General features: G+C 40.3%; 1 protein-coding gene across 2 annotated transcripts in view; it reads left to right on the forward strand.

Annotated features, from left to right (window-relative positions):
* The first annotated feature begins 404 nt into the window (after positions 1-404).
* The window catches only part of STK32A (serine/threonine kinase 32A), a 123,119-nt gene continuing 106,772 nt past the window's right edge, over positions 405-16,751 (forward strand). For both annotated transcript variants that reach the window (XM_007194188.2, XM_007194189.2), the window contains exons 1-2: positions 405-493; positions 4,412-4,559. In XM_007194188.2, coding sequence (XP_007194250.2) covers positions 4,508-4,559 — 52 coding nt within the window. In that variant the 5' untranslated portion in view covers positions 405-493; positions 4,412-4,507. The remainder of the gene's footprint in view (positions 494-4,411; positions 4,560-16,751) is intronic.

The following is a 16,751-nucleotide window of genomic DNA, read 5'->3' on the forward strand; positions in this document are numbered from 1 at the left end:
GTCGGGATCTATAAAATTCTCAACCCTTTCTTGGATCTTCGTAACACCCCTAGGAAGTATTAAAGGAAATCGTGCCTCTCCCCATCTGAGACCTGCAGGCTCCTTTCCGCCACCTCCATATCCACCATCCTCGGCGGCGCTGCCCGGGTATCTTGAGTGGGAGATGGGGGAAAGGGGGTCACTTCAGGGGAACCGGGTCTCGGTCGGGGAAGTTGGGTTCGCGCTCTGCGTCTCTGCGGCTCCGGATCCTGCCAATGCGTCGCAGGACCCGAGGCCAGCTCGCAGCGCCGCCCTCCCGCCTCGCCCTCCCCCTGGCGGAGCACGGCGCCCGGGACCGCCCGCCCCCCCGGCCGTCTGCTCCCCGCCCCTGCCCCGACCCCGGAACCACCCCTCCCGGAGGAGCTGCGAGCTCGGCCTGCGCTCGGACCCCTCGGCAGCTGCAGGTGCCAGCCCGCCCCGCCCCGCGCTCGCGGCCGCTGGAACGCCCAGGCAGGTAGGTGCCTTTCCCTGCCTGTTCCTCATTTCTCGGAGTTGATCTTTTAGCTCCTGCTTCCCGGGTGGAAGCACCAGTCTGAGCTTCTCGGAAGGCGTGAAGCGAGAGCCGAGATCTAGGTGAGTGATCATGGTCTAGATTTTTTTCCTTTTAAGTAAACCTGCATACTAAGGGCACTGTTGGGAAGCTAGGAAGTTAAAACGGAAAAGAAATATAAAGGCAGGCAGGCAGGATGACCCACCACAATCTGATAGGGCTGGGACCATTCCTAGCTTCTTAGCTATTTTGTACCCTACTTTGTCCCCCAGCCTCTGACTCGGGTCCAGATGCGGACAGACGTCAATAAATATTTGCTGGGTGGAGATAAGTACGGGAGGTATTTCTGCTTGTTTCTCTCATCCAGTCTCAAAACAAGCCAACACTGCCTTTGATGGTTGGCTTAATCTCCACCAGGATTTCTCCCCCCTAAGCTGAAGGATTTGAACGTTTTTACACAAAGTGCCGAGGATTCACACAATGGACTGCTATGCAGCGCTTAAAAAGCAGAAATCAGAGCTGTAGAGATCAGCGTGGCTAGATCGCACAAGTATAATGGTAATGATTACAGTAAGATGCAAAATATACCTACTGTATGATGTCATTTAGGTGACTTACTTGAAAAGACATGTCGTGTGTGTAAAATCGTAGAAAGTGCACTGTAAAATGTATACCAGATTCACAATTGTGGCTGTTTTGGGTAAGTATGAAAGGGGAATTAATTTGGCATGAGGATTGAGGTGGAAAAACTATTTACCTACAGTTTTAATACATAAAAATGATGAAGCAAAAGTTGATGAAATATAAACAATACTTAACTGCAAGTGGTTGTAACTTGGGTCTTTTTCAGGATATTTTCTTTCTTTGTCACATTTCTAAATTTGTCTCAGCTTAAGTAGTTCTGTTTTTCAAATGCAAACAAAATAAATTATGTCTATGCATATGCTGTGACGATAAAACTAGACAGTTCTGTCAGAAGTTACAACTTTCTTGCATCACAACATAGGTTCTTCCTGAAGAAGACCCCTCTTTACCTAGGGAGCCTTAGCTGCCTGGAGCAGCTCACCTGTTGACATCTCCCAAAAGTATAGGCCAAAGGTCAAATGTCGTCTGCAGTTAATAATCTGATAAGTGGCCAGGTCAAGGTAGAATCTGGAAACTCCTTGTGTTCCTGTAAGACACATTGCTGTTTCTCTTATATTTTCTGTTTAGGATGTTCATTTCCATGGGTGGCGACTGTCTGCTTGGCATCTCAAAAAGCGGTTATGTAACACTGCAGAGTTAATATCAGGTCAGGAAAGAGGCCTATAGCTCTTCTGGGCCCTATTCAGAGGAAGGGAAAAGATGTGTCTCCGCTTGCCTGCCAGAAAAACGTTGATTTCTTTCTGGATCTGAGGGAAAGTTACCAATTTGGTTATCCACGAAGGGAGAGAAAGATAAAGACCATTCTAGACTGGATTGAGAGTATTAAGTGCAGTGGAGAAACCACCACCCGATAGTCCAAGCCTCCTGTTCATCCCCCAAACATACACAGAATTTGTTCCCTGTTTACATATTTTCTTCCCGCTAAAAAAAAAAAAAATCACTGGATCTTTGGTAAACAAAATTGTCTGCACATCAGAATGCAACTCAGAAATATGGCAAATTGTGATAATATTCCTCTTTCTCTTTCTGACTTGACAACTTGCAAGGTCAGTGCTCAGTACATCCTGTGTTGCAGGAAGATGGGCTACTTGAGAAAAGCCTGAGGTGTGAAGAAAAATCTAAGAATGACAGGATTGGGGTGTGGTGTGAAAACTGCATGTACTGAGGTTTTACGCACAAAATTAAAGAGAACATAGCCCCAGTCGGTAGTATTAACAACTGCAGCTCCTTCAGATGGATGTTCTCTTTAGGACTGAGCCTCTCTAATGTCATCTGTGGCTCAGCCCTGACACTATTTCCCACTTATTCTGGACTCTAAATGCAGTAGTGCAACACACAGGGCACCCCATTTGCTTCTCCCTAGCCCACAAGAAACACTAAGGGCATCCCACCTGCTTCTTCCTCATCCTTTTTTCCACTGGGATTAAAAGCCCTTTGTTTTTAGCCCAGAGATACAGTTGAGTTCTTTCTATCTTCCTGATCTCCATCATCCCCTCTGAGCTTCCTCCAGACACCTGTTACCTCCTGCCCCTCTCTCCCCTCCCCCATACCATTTAATCACTTGCTTCCTAATTGCTGACTCTGTCTTTGCTCTCCATTTAATGATTCTTTTTAACGTCCAGAAGGCACTTTGCCAGCAGTTGGCTTTCAGTATGACAAGCTACATTTCCTTAATGAGTCTGCCTTCCAAATGAAGGCTTTACTTACATTTCCCCTAATAGGAAAAGGAGCTTTTCTTCTAGATTTGCTCCGGGGCTCCTCTAGTTCCTTTTCAATAACTCATCCTTAGCCCAGGTTCACGTGGGATACTTTTTTTTCAATTCTGACTCTGATCTGTATTTCCTTCACATGCAAAAACTCCAAGAGGAAATCAACAGGTGTCAAATTTAAAAGAAAATAATATGTGATAAGGAAATACCCACTGCTAATAAAATAGCAATAGCTAATATTAATTCTTTGCAAATTATGTGCCAGGCACGGTGCTAGCTGCCTCACACAGATTGTCTTGTTAACTGTATGCCACGAGCTGTATTTATCCTGTACATGAGATTTGCTCAAGCCACATAACTAAAACGAAGTTTTTTTTTAAAGTAATTTTTATTGGAGTATAGTTGCTTTACATAAAATGAACTTTTAAATACAGTTTTATATAACATCTGGATCTTTACCCTTTTTTGGGTAAATCTGAAGACCTGGCCGCTGGGCCCATGTTTCTACTTAGCAACAATCTTTTCGATCCAAGAGCAGTGACATCTTTTAGGTGGAGCCTGGATTCACGAGGTCACCAGTGTCGCCAGCAGGCAGTAATGTCTTCCACCTGGTCCAGCTCAATTATTTGCATTTCCCTCTGGCTCTTGTAGGCATCTGAGCTTGTTATTCCTACAGAAGACGCTGCTGTTTCTCCCATTTAAGAGATGAGAGATTAGGTCATTGAGCCAAAGCCCTTATCAGCATCAGTTTTAGAACCAGAACTCTGGGTGCTGCCTCTCCTTACCAGTTTCCAAGAAAGTAAAGTTATTTATGTTTAAAAATGAACAAAGCCATAAATACACAACTTTCAGGGCTTTTTAGCTCTCACATATGTCTTTCAATTTGGGCTCCCTAGCGGCCTGCAATTATCAAGCACTTGTGCTGTGAAAAGACTTTACATATTATCTCATGAAATCACATTTAATTTGTCTTTGAGGTAAGGACCGTTAATGATCTTCAAGTTCAGGGAAAGGAAAAAAAGTAATGTGTTCCATGAAACTCAGCGACTTGATGGTATGATCAAGCCCAAACTCAGAACTTGTTCCTTTGATGTTGTAGTAACTTCCAGGGTAGGAGGAAAGAGGGGAATGTCTTTTTATGACTAAAAAAATAAGTTGCTGATCACACATCAAAAAAATGTTTAAAATTAACATATTTTCTCAAAGACATGGAGAGTCACAATAAAATATTTTTTAGTTTATAGTGGTTAAATAAAGTATTGCTGACCTAATTTTAAACTTGCCTTCACACTTAGAAAAATATTTTGCTTTCCTCCTTTTTTGTAAGTCCAGGTCCACTTCTGATGAGGCCATGTAGTGGGTACTCCCAGATGCTTGATGTTCTCTGTTTTCTCTGAAATTATTATTTTCAAGAACAAAAAAATTCCACTGCAGGGTCATAGATGAGGTTAATTTTCGGCCATCGTCTATAATCAGGGTACCTAGAGTACACCATATCATAAGGACACCATTTCTTTTTCTCTCCTAGATATCTAGCTAAGGTTTCCGGTCCTCTTTTGAGTGAAGATGAATGTTTCTGCTGGGATAATGTAACTGGAGGATCCGGGTCTGGGCAGACTTGACCATGGGAGCCAACACTTCAAGCAAACCACCGGTGTTTGATGAAAATGACGATGGTGAGAAACGTGCGATAATTGTATACAAACATAGAGTTTGCAAAATTCAAATATAAGCTCCTTGTTTCATAAGTAAACTGTCATGTAAGGCCTTTAAAAAGAAAAAAAAAGGTAGAACTGCAAGGATAACCTGAGGACCTGGTATGCTAAGAGCTGGATTTTGACCTTCCACTTTCCATGGGACCTTGGACAACTTTTTTTTTTTTAATTAGAAAAGTGATGTATTAGATTTTTAAAAAATTTTTTAAACTTTTTATTTTATATTGGAGTATAGTTGATTAACAGTGTTGTGATAGTTTCAGGTGTACAGCAAAGTGATTCAGTTATACATATACACGTAGCTATTCTTTTTCAAATTCTTTTCCCATTTAGGTTGTTACATAATATTGAGCAGAGTTCCCTGTGTTATACAGTAGGTCCTTGTTGGTTATCCATTTTAAATATAGCAGCGTGTACATGTCAATCCCACACTCCCTAACTGTCCCTTTCCCCCTGGTAACCATAAGTTCGTTCTCTACCTCTATGAGTCTGTTTCTGTTTTGTAGATAAGTTCATTTGTATCATTTCTTTTTAGACTCCGCATATAAGTGATATCATACAGCTTTCTTAATCACAACTCTACCAATGCCCTTTGTTCAAAGGGAGCTATGGGTTGACATCTGGTGGATAGAAGACATTGAAACAAAATGATTTATTTGTTCTCTGTGCTGCTCCCTTGACAGTTGAAGTTACCCCTATTGCTAGTTGTTATAGAAAAATTCTTATATTATCAAGTTGCATGTGAATGATAATTGATACTCATAATATTATAGAGTGGAGTCAGGCAAGCAAGTTGGTGCCTCCTGAGCTTCTGATTAGCATGTTCCAGGGTCCTAGGCAAATTCCACAATGCTAGGTCATAGGAAAAAGGATCAGTTTTATTGGAGAAAAGGGAAACTTTACAGCAGCCTTGTAGGCATATATTGTTTATAGGTTGCCTGGGACAAAGGCGGCCCTGGGTCCTAGCTAGTAAGTTATCCAGGCCCCCCAGAGGCAGCCCTCAGAGTCATTTCCAGGGAGTTCTGCTAAATGGACCACAGAGAAAAAGAACAATGAACTGAAATCCAGGAGATCTGAACACTAGTCCTATTACCAGCTACCTGTGTGCTCAAGAAGTTTATTTACCTTCAATTTCCTCATCAATCAAGTGAGAGGAGAGGGTAGTAACCTTTGAAGGTCTTTTTCAACTCCAAAAGTTTATCATTTTGAGATCCTAAAGGCACTTTGCAAAAATTATGAAGCAGCATCTGAATCATCAAGGAAAGTTTGCTCAAACAGAAACTACAAATAACAGTGGCATAAAGAAGATGGTAGTGTTTTTCTTTCCCACGTAACAATCTAGGTATAAGTAATTCAGGTGAGATGTGGCTGCGAAGGGTTAGGGACTCTGGCTCTGACAAGCTGGCTTCTTTCCTTCCCTTCCCAGCCCTAGAGTGTTACTGTCACCCTCATGCCTCAGGATGGCTCACCACCACATCCACATTCCAGCCAGTGGGAAGGGGAAGAGTGGGGAGACCGAGCCCACTTCTTTTAAGGATATGCTCTGCCTCTTGCTTGTCACTTTCACTCACATGCACATGCTTCATTACAAAGGAGACTGGGAAATTTAGTTAGTTATCTTGCGTGACCATGAACCTTCTAAATACAAGGAGTTATGTTTTGTTACAAAAGAAGGGGACAATTAGCTATTTGCCACGGCTGGGGGACAAACAGAAGTCTGCTGCGATCTTAATTTTTGAGTCTTTGGTTGGACCCTTTAAAACACAAATGTCTAACCGATCAAGATGCCTTGTTGCCAGCTATTCACTATCAATTTAGAGGTGCATCATGACTACCTATACAAAATATTTTCATAGGAACCCTTAAATTATATAGTTTGAAAATGGTCTTAAGAAAACTTTTTCCCACTCATATCTGTTGCCTTGCTTTGCTTTATCAAGTTGTAAAGTCAAGGATCTAGAAGCCAGGGATGTTACTTGATTTTTCCATCTCTAAAATGGGAAGGTAAGAAGGCTTGGATTTCATTTGTTTGGTTCACTGTGCTCCCTACAGATTCAAAGCTAATGTGCATGAGGCTGGTCCTCAGAGAACAGAGGAGGTAAGAGAGGCCAGCTTCATGCTTGTTACTTGCTAGGGGTATGTATTGTTTTAAGGTATTAGGGTAACATGATAATGAGAAAATACAGAGATGTCTAAATCTTTAATCCAGCCAGCCCTTGGTCTCATGGAGTGCCCAAGAAAGCAACTGCCCCAAGGGATTATGGTAAATGGGAAATCAGGTACCACTTTATAAGTACCTTCAAGGGGCTCTGGGAAAACTAGGTTGGGGTGAAGTTAGGCTTAAGGAGCAAGCAGATCTTTCTTAACACCCTCTAGGTCACCACTTTTTGTTGTCCTGCCCCCCAGGCCAATGAGGTGAGCCTGCAGCAGCACCCTTAGAGACAAGAGCTGAGCGTAACGGTATGTCTGCACTTCCCAGGGGTGAAGCTCTGAGTCCGTTCACACAGTTGCAAGGCAGAAGTAGAAAGGCTAATCCGCCTACTATGAGCCCATCACTCTGCTAGATGTCCCTCTGCTAGATGTGAGGAACAGAGTAGGAAAGAAGATGGCCCTTCCCCTGCCCTTGTGGAGCTCGTATTCTAATGGTGGGAGGCAAACAATAAACTAGTTCACAAATACATAAGCCAGATAACTTCAGATAGTGTTAAAGTGCCACCAAGGAAATGACTCTGAGTGATCTTAGGGAGAGTGACAAGGTGATGGTAAGGAGACCACCTCAGATAGGGTGTGGCCAGGGTTGGCCTTTCTGACGAGGTGACATCTGAGGTAAAGCCTGAAAAAGGTGAGGAAGCCACTCACGTAATAACAGAGGAACAGTTCAAGCACAGGAAAAAGTCCAAATAATGACAAAATCGGAAATGACCAGTTGCCTATGTCTTCATATTCCGATGAGGATGAGTTTGTATATTATGAAAGGGATTTTTTAAAAATAAATTTATTTATCTATTTATGGCTGCGTTGGGTCTTCGTTGCTGTGCGCGGGCTTTCTCTAGTTGTGGCGAGCGGGGGCTACTCTTCGTTGTGGTGCGCGGGCTTCTCATTGCGGTGGCTTCTCTTGTTGTGGAGCACAGGCTCCAGGCGCGCGGGCTTCAGTAGTTGTGGCACGCGGGCTCAGTAGTTGTGGCTCGCAGTTTCTAGAGTGCAGGCTCAGTAGCTGTGCCCACAGGCTTAGTTGCTCTGCGGCACGTGGGATCTTCCCAGACCAGGGCTCGAACCCATGTCCCTTGCATTGGCAGGCGGACTCCCCCACTGCGCCACCAGCGAAGTCCTGAAAGGAATCGCATTTAACTGCCATATTAACTTGTTTACAAGATCACTTGAGTTTTGGGGAGGAAAAGTATGAAGTTCGGTTATTCACTTTTTTTTAATCAGTAAATCCTATAAAGGTGATTTGGCTCCTTTCATAGGTTTGGATTGAGCACAAGGTTAAACTTTGATTGCTATGAGGCTTCTGACTAAGAAACAACAAAAAAAGCACTGACTAATCCAAGAACATTAATGCCTATATCATTTTTGATCTATTTTTATATAAATAATCAAATGGGGCCAGAATCTAGGGCACTTAAATGAACCAATTTAATTCTATTTAATATATTGCTGAAAAGAATCCCAAAATGTGATGGAAAAGTATCTAATATTTCCTTCAAAGTGTTTGCTATTCCCAATATATAGACTTGAGGAGAAAATGTGTACCCATTTTCCCTAGTAATATTTCAAGATTCCTTTCTCATGGAAAAAATGTTTTGGTTCACTTTGAAGGTAATTAAGGAATAAGATGTTAGTGGATGTCCCTTGAGATAAGCTGTTCTTGCTGGAATTCATCCTGACACTTTGTGTTTCATGCTGTTCCCTTTGATACTGATCTGATCTTGAGATCATTCTGTTAGTTACTTGTGTTGATCTTTATTTAGTGAAAACAAAGTATAAGCTTTACAGCTGCTGTGGAAGAGCAGGAGGCTTAGTTAATAAATGTGAAGTGATTTTTTACAAAGTAGACCTCACATGATACTGTTGTTTTCTTTTGTGGCTTAGGGCAAACCCAAGTCCTAGTTACATTTTTTATTGTGGTATAATACATAATAAAGTGTACCATTTTAACGATTTTTAAGTGTACAGTTCAGTGGCATTGAGTATATTCACATCTGGGGACAACCATCACCACCACCATAGAACTTTTTAATCTTCCCAAACTGAAATGTTGTGCCCATTAGACAGTAACTCCCCATTCCCTCTTCCCCGCAGCCTCTGACAACCACCATTCTACTCTGTCTCTATGATTTTAACTATTCTAGGTACCTTATATAAGTGGAATCATGTAATATTTGTCCTTTTGTGTCTGGTTTATTTCAGTTAGCAAGGTTCATCCATACTGTAGCATGTATCAGAATTTCATTCCTTTTTAAGGCTGAATAATAGTCTACTGTATGCAGATACCACATTTTGTTTATTCTTTCATTCATCAGTGAACATTAGGTTGTTTCTACCTTTTGACTACCATAAATAATGCTGCTGTGAACACGGGTGTACAAGTATCTGTTCAAGTCCCTGTTTTCAACTGGTACATCCTTAGAAGCAGAATTGCTGGATCATATGATAAGTCTTCAATTTTTTGAGGAACCACCCAGCACACTGTCTTCTACCTAATTATGTTTTGTGTTTTAGTAGTGGGAGGCCACCTGACATAGCAGGCCAGGGCTCTGGTAGTGGAAACCCATACACAGTTTCAAATCTCAGCTGTGCCACAGACTAGCAATCTGTGTATTTCTATGACAAAAAGCAAAGGGGATATAGCCTGCTCAGCCATCAAACACCAGAGTCAACTTGACTATAAAGTGTTCTAAAGGGATTTGAAATACGATAGAAAAAAGTCCCCAAATCTGAATAATTACTAGTGAATTAATCTGAAAAAAAATAAAAACCCAAACCCTTCTATTGTACAAGTTATCAAACCTCTGTTAGCTCAGTTTCTTCATATATAAAATACAAGTTAATTGGGCATACTTCACTGGGTCGTTGTGAGGATAGAATAAAATAACGCAGATAAAACACTTAACAAGGTGTCTCATATAAGGTAACCACCCAATTAATGCTAGTTATAATATTATTTACCAGTGTCAGAGTCTCTGAGCATGAACTCTTTGAAGTATTTCAACTTCTAAAAGAAACAAAATCGATTACATGCAACTGTGTAGATGCCATCGTTAATATGACCTATTCACACTTCTATCAACAGAGCTGAATTGCCAGATGGCAGATTGTATGGATTCTGTGAAAACCTATATAAATCCTCTGAAAAGAAGCCAAATTATTAACTTCACAAAAACATAATCCTATCTGTTTTTTTCTGTGATCCCCCCTGGGATGATTGTATTTTCATTTAAGGCAAAATCAAGAACTCATTGGGCTGAAAAATCGATAAACTTACTTTTTCTGATTTAAGCCCAAAGCAGATTATTTAAGTAATCCCATTCGATCAACAGACACAGTGACAGTTGTCCCCCAGACCCAACTATCATGTGGATACTATGAGAAATAATGATACAGAAAAGCATCCTAAGTTTTCTGAAAGAAAAGAAGTACAGGTGATACTTGTTTTTAATGTTTATAGCTTGTTCATTATATCTGCTTTATTTCCTCTCTCTGAATGCAGTGCTTTTTGTTTTGTTTGGGTTTTTTTTTTTTTCTTTTGCTTGTTTGATTAAAAAATTAACATTTTAAAAGTCCAATCATTGAGGTTTTCAGGCTGATTTAGAGAAATTCTTTAGTATGGAGAAAAGTGGACTTGGTTATAATTCACAGTCTGGGCAACAGAAGAGGATCTTGCAATCATTATAAGTAGTATGTGTTTCCAAGCATATACAAAGAATGTAGAGGTGATAGAGTTGGTTTAGTTAAACCAAGAGACAACTTTCTTCTGGAGTGCTGTAGCTAAGAACAGTTGGCCTTAGGTTAAAATGCCTCTACAAAGAGTACATCAATGCCCTGAGTTTGCAAAGAGAGCTCAATTATTGCATTGTTCTTCAGACTTGCTGAAAACCCAATGTTCCACTTTCATTTGGCAACACTTGTCTCCTAGGATATGTGACCGCTTCCAGTTTTCCTACATCTTCTTTGGTGAGGGAGGCACTGGGTCCTTCAAAAAGTTGGGCCAAAAAAATTGGCCACAGATTTGCAATCCAAAAGAAATGGGAGGTTACTGAATTGATTCCAGCCATGAAGGACTCTGAGACTCTTCTTTGTTATTTTAATGTCCATGCATTGCATATTTGTACCCAGTGGGTAGGCAAATGAATTTCAGACTTCCCCCTCTCAAACGTGAGTTATGTTGTCTGATATTATTTACTATTTTTTGTTAAAATGATTGGGAAAGTAAAATGAAAATTTCCCTAGTAAGAATTGGCCTCTTTTTGGTTTTTAATTTATTTGTTTTATTTATTTATTTTTGGCTGCGTTGGGTCTCCGTTGCTACACGCAGGCTTTCTTTAGTTGCCGAGAGGGGCTACTCTTCATTGTGGTGCGCGGGCTTCTTATTGTGATGGCCTCCTCACTGCGGTGGCCTCTCTTGTTGCAGAGCATGGGCTCTAGGTGCGCAGGCTTCAGTAGTTGTGGCACGTGGGCTCAGTAGTTGTGGCTTGCAGGCTCTAGAGCACAGGCTCAGTAGTTGTGGCACACGGGCTTAGTTGCTCCGCAGCATGTGGGATCTTCCCGGCCCAGGGCTTGAACCTGTATGCCCTGCATTGGCAGGCGGATTCTTAACCACTGTGCCACCGGGGAAGCCCGAGAATCAGCTTCATTAAAACCATTATGTTATCTTGGACGGTCTAATATTTAGTTAAGGTGTTTGTCATAAATAATCTCAGATCCACTAGTTTATAGCAACAAACACTTTTAACTTGGGAGGGCTTTAATTTCCCCTATCCCAAGGGATTGGAGGAATCTGGGAGAAACAGACTAGACGGCCAAGGAAACAGACATCAAAGACGGAGCTAGTGCTTCCGATTTGCATGTTTCCTGATACATGTTTAGGAGAATCTACTCAAACAAATTTAGGAAACTTACATCCTGCCCTTGGAGATTCACAATGCTTATTAGCATAATAAAGGCTCTGAAATATGCAACAATATTGAAATCTCGGTACTCTGATATTTTTCAAACTTATCTCAAGATTAAATCAGTTTTGTGGAAAACCTTTTAATACCTTGTGGCAAATAATTCTCTGTGGATCTCAATTTGGGAAACAAAAGGTCATGATCAGGAACACTCTTTTTCTACTGGAAACATCATTTGTTCCCATTTATCCCCCCCTACCTCCCCTCCCTGGCTTAATAGCTACAGTTTATGATTTGCAGAATCTCTACAGCTGAAGAGCGATTATGTTTTTCTCTAAGGTCTCCTCACCACAACTTTTTCAGGCAACACAATTCATGTTAACTCAGGTTAATGAGTAAAACACAAGGTAGCTCTGTTTAATGGTGGGCTGCTTCTACTCCAAGTGGGAATTAGATTGGGAGATAATTCACTTCTTTATTGTTCTTTAAATAAAGAACATTTTAGTTCAAAGAGTGTCTTATGAACAAATTATGGTGATGTATTTGCCAATTATTAAACACTCATGCTGTACTAACTTTTTATCCTATCCAAAGCTATAGACATTTTTTTCATTTTCATCTTGAAACTAACCTAGGTTGAAAAACGAAATCTGTAAGCTGGCTTCAATATTCATCAACTACTTCAATGAGAATGGGAGTGAAGGCCTTCAGAGAATCTGACTTCTGCTATATGGCCTTGCCAGTGTAAACTTAATTACGGTGACCAGCGTTACCCATCACTTTCCCAATTTAGGTCCTATGAATTATATGAGGATTTCAACTATGCATTGCTATGGGATCATTTGTGGAAATTTTATTTGGAGACACACATACACAATGCAATGATGGAATTATATTCCTGTTAAAATAGGACACTGAGCACAATTTATATGGTTGAAAGGACTGAGAAACCTATGGGTATAGATTTTGAATTCAAAAGACTGGCAGAGGCTTTTTTTTTTTTTCTCCTGAACTATTTCTTCTTTCCTTCCTGGAGGCATATTTACAGTACAATAAGTAATATTAACCTTGTTTTACACTTGAGTAACCTATGTTTTTTGTTATTTCTGAGAACAGTTGAATGTAGGGGTTGGCATGCTTTTTCTGTGATGGGCCAGATCGTAAATATTTTATGTTCTGCTGTTCAGACAGTCTCTGTCACAACGACTCAACTCCGCTGCTGCGGCATGAAGGCAGCCAGAGATAATGTGGAAACTAACGAACATGGCTCTATTCCACTAACACTTTATTTGTGGACACTGAAATTTGAATTTCACATCATTTTCACTTGTCACAAAATATTTTTATTTTCCAAGCATTTAGAAATATGAAAGCCACTCCTAGCTTATGAGCCATATAAAAATAGATGGTGGGTTGGATCTGGCCCGTGCGCCATACTGTACTAACCTTTGCTCTAAAGCATCCTGCAGACGTTTATTTACATGTGCCAGGGGCTCCTCTGATATCCATTCATAACCCTCTAGCTGTAACTGAGGGACTGGGCAAGGAGACTGACATCTGTTCTCTATACATGCTTAACAAAGGCAGTCTTCACCAACTCTCTTTTGGTTCATTAGTCTGAGTCAGTGGAAGTACGTGGACTGAGAAATCTACTGTTTTAGAGAATAAAATATATTATTTTTGTGATATATATATTTTGGTAACCCCATAGACTGGATTCAGTTAAATGGGTACAACCGAGAATTCATTTGAAATATCATTAGATAGAGTTTATTTCCTACTGGGGCATTTATTTAGTCAACTGAGAGGCATCCAACAGTTGGGGGTATTGATCCCCCATTCTGCCCCACTGTTCTACTTCCTGATTTGTTCTAAAGAAATAGAAATAGCCAGTGTAATTCTGACTTCTGAGCAAATTCATGAACTGGGGTCCAGGCAGCAGAAAAAGAAGCTGTTGGTGCCCACTGCTTGGTCTTGGCACCAGTAATGGGTGTCGGTAAAGCCGAGACTCCCTGGGGCACCGCGTTTCCTAAAAGGGAATTGCTGACTGTGCAAGCAGATGCCTCAACTGGCCTTGGAAGCTCCTTCCCTGGAGAAGTTTCAAATATATCCTTAAACGACCTGCCAAGCTCCACATGTATTAGCAGCAACAATTTGCTGCCAACCATTCGGTTTGATAAAGGGCTAGTGAGCCAGCTAAGTAATTTCTTAATCAGTGAATCACCAGTGAAATGTTCTAGAGTGGACCTTCAACCTTAACTAGCATCATGGTGTCAGAGTTACAGCTTAAATCAGTAGCTTCCAGATACCCTCTGTGGACAAATGTAACATTTTTCTTAGTTTGTGGAGAAAGGTGAAAAACAAGGGCAATGTAGTTTCTCATAAAGCTAACTCTATTAAAAATTTTAATTTTTTTTGACATCTTTATTGGAGTATTATTGCTTTACAATGGTGTGTTAGTTTCTGCGGTATAACAAAGTGAATCAGCTATACATATACATATATCCCCATATCTCCATTCTCTTGCGTCTCCCTCCCATCCTCCCTATCCCACCCCTCTAGGTGGTCACAAAGCACCGAGCTGACCTTGCTGTGCTATGCAGCTGCTTCCCACTAGCTATTTTACATTTGGTAGTGTATATATGTCCATGCCACTCTCTCACTTTGTCCCAGCTTACCCTTCCCCCTCCCCATGTCCTTAAGTCCATTCTCTACGTCTGCATCTTTATTCCTGTCCTGCCCCTAGGTTCTTCATAACCTTTTTTTTTTTTTACATTCCATATATATGTGTTAGCATACTATATTTGTTTTTCTCTTTCTGACTTACTTCACTCTGTATGACAGACTCTAGGTCCATCTACCTCACTGCAAATAACTCAATTTCATTCCTTTTTATGGTTGAGTAATATTCCATTGTATATATGTGCCACATCTGCTTTATCCATTCATCTCTTGATGGACACTTAGGTTGCTTCCATGTCCTGGCTATTGTAAATAGAGCTGCAGTGAACATTGTGGTACATGACTCTTTTTGAATTATGGTTTTTTCAGGGTCTATGCCCAATAGTGGGATTGCTGGGTCATATGGTAGTTCTATTTTTAGTTTTTTAAGGAACCTCCATACTGTTCTCCATAGTGGCTGTATCAATTTACATTCTCACCAACAGTGCAAGAGGGTTCCCTTTTCTCCACACTCTCTCCAGCATTTGTTGTTTGTAGATTTTTTGATGATGGCCATTCTGACCGGTGTGAGATGATATGTCGTTGTAGTTTTGATTTGCATTTCTCTAATGATTAATGATGTTGAGCATTCTTTCATGTGTTTGTTGGCAATCTGTATATCTTCTTTGGAGAAATGTCTATTTAGGTCTTCTGCCCATTTTTAGATGGGGTTGTTTGTTTTTTTGATATTGAGCTGCATGAGCTGCTTGTAAATTTTGGAGGTTCATCCTTTGTCAGTTGCTTCATTTGCAAATATTTTCTGCCATTCTGAGGGTTGTCTTTTCGTCTTGTTTATGGTTTCCTTTGCTGTGCAAAAGCTTTTAAGTTTCATTAAGTTCCATTTGTTTCTAGGTATTTTTTGATTTCCTCTTTGATTTCTTCAGTGATCTCTTGGTTATTAAGTAGTGTATTGTTTAGCTTCCATGTGTTTATATTTTTTACAGATTTTTTTCCTGTAATTGATATCTAGTCTCATAGCATTGTGGTTGCAAAAGATACTTGATACGATTTCAATTTTCTTAAATTTACCAAGGCTTGATTTGTGACCCAAGATATGATCTATCCTGGAGGATGTTCCATGAGCACTTGAGAAGAAAGTGTATTCTGTTGTTTCTGGATGGAATGTCCTATAACTATCAATTAAGTTCATCTTGTTTAACGTATCATTTAAAGCTTGTGTTTCCTTATTTATTTTCATTTAGGATGATCTGTCCATTGGTGAAAGTGGGGTGTTAAACTCTCCTACTATTATTGTGTTACTGTCATTTTCCCCTTTTATGGCTGTTAGCATTTGCCTTATGTATTGAGGTGCTCCTATGCTGGGTGCATAAATATTTACAATTGTTATATCTTCTTCTTGGATTGATTCCTTGATCATTATGTAGTGTCCTTCTTTGTCTCTTGTACTAGTCTTTGTTTTAAAGTCTATTTTCTCTGATACGAGAATTGCTACTCCAGCTTTCTTTTGATTTCCATTTGCATGGAATATCTTTTTCCATCCCCTCACTTTCAGTCTGTATGTGTCCCTAGGTCTGAAGTGGGTCTCTTGTAGACAGCATATATACAGGTCTTGTTTTTGTATCCATTCAGCCAGTCTATGTCTTTTGGTTGGAACATTTAATCCATTTACATTTAAGGTAATTATTGCTATGTATGTTCCTATTACCATTTTCTTAATTGTTTTGGGTTTGTTATTGTAGGTCTTTTCCTTCTCTTGTGTTTCCTGCCTAGAGAAGTTCCTTTAGCATTTGTTGTAAAGCTGTTTTGGTGGTGCTGAATTCTCTTAGCTTTTGCTTGTCTGTAAAGGTTTTAATTTCTCCGTCAAATCTGAATGAGATCCTTGCTGGGTAGAGTAATCTTGGTTGTAGGTTTTTCCCTTTCATCCCTTTAAATATGTCCTGCCACTCCCTTCTGGCTTGCAGAGTTTCTGCTGAAAGATCAGCTGTTAACCTTATAGGCATTCCCTTGTATGCTATTTTTCCCTTGCAGCTTTTAATATTTTTTCTTTGTATTTAATTTTTGATGGTTTGATTACTATGTGTCTTGGCATGTTTCTCCTTGGGTTTATCCTGTATGGGACTCTCTGCACTTCCTGCACTTAACTATTTCCTTTCCCATATTAGGGAAGTTTTCAACTATAATCTCTTCAAATGTTTTCTCAGTCCCTTTCTTTTTCTCTTCTTCTTCTCAGACCCCTATAATTCGAATGTTGGTGTTTTTAATGTTGTCCCAGAGGTCTCTGAGACTGTCCTCAATTCTTTTCATTCTGTTTTCTTTATTCTGCTCTGCATTAGTTATTTCCACTATTTTATTTTCCAGGCCA

This window comes from Balaenoptera acutorostrata, chromosome 2 (genome assembly GCF_949987535.1).
Source record: "Balaenoptera acutorostrata chromosome 2, mBalAcu1.1, whole genome shotgun sequence".
Classification (NCBI taxonomy): Eukaryota; Metazoa; Chordata; class Mammalia; order Artiodactyla; family Balaenopteridae; genus Balaenoptera; species Balaenoptera acutorostrata.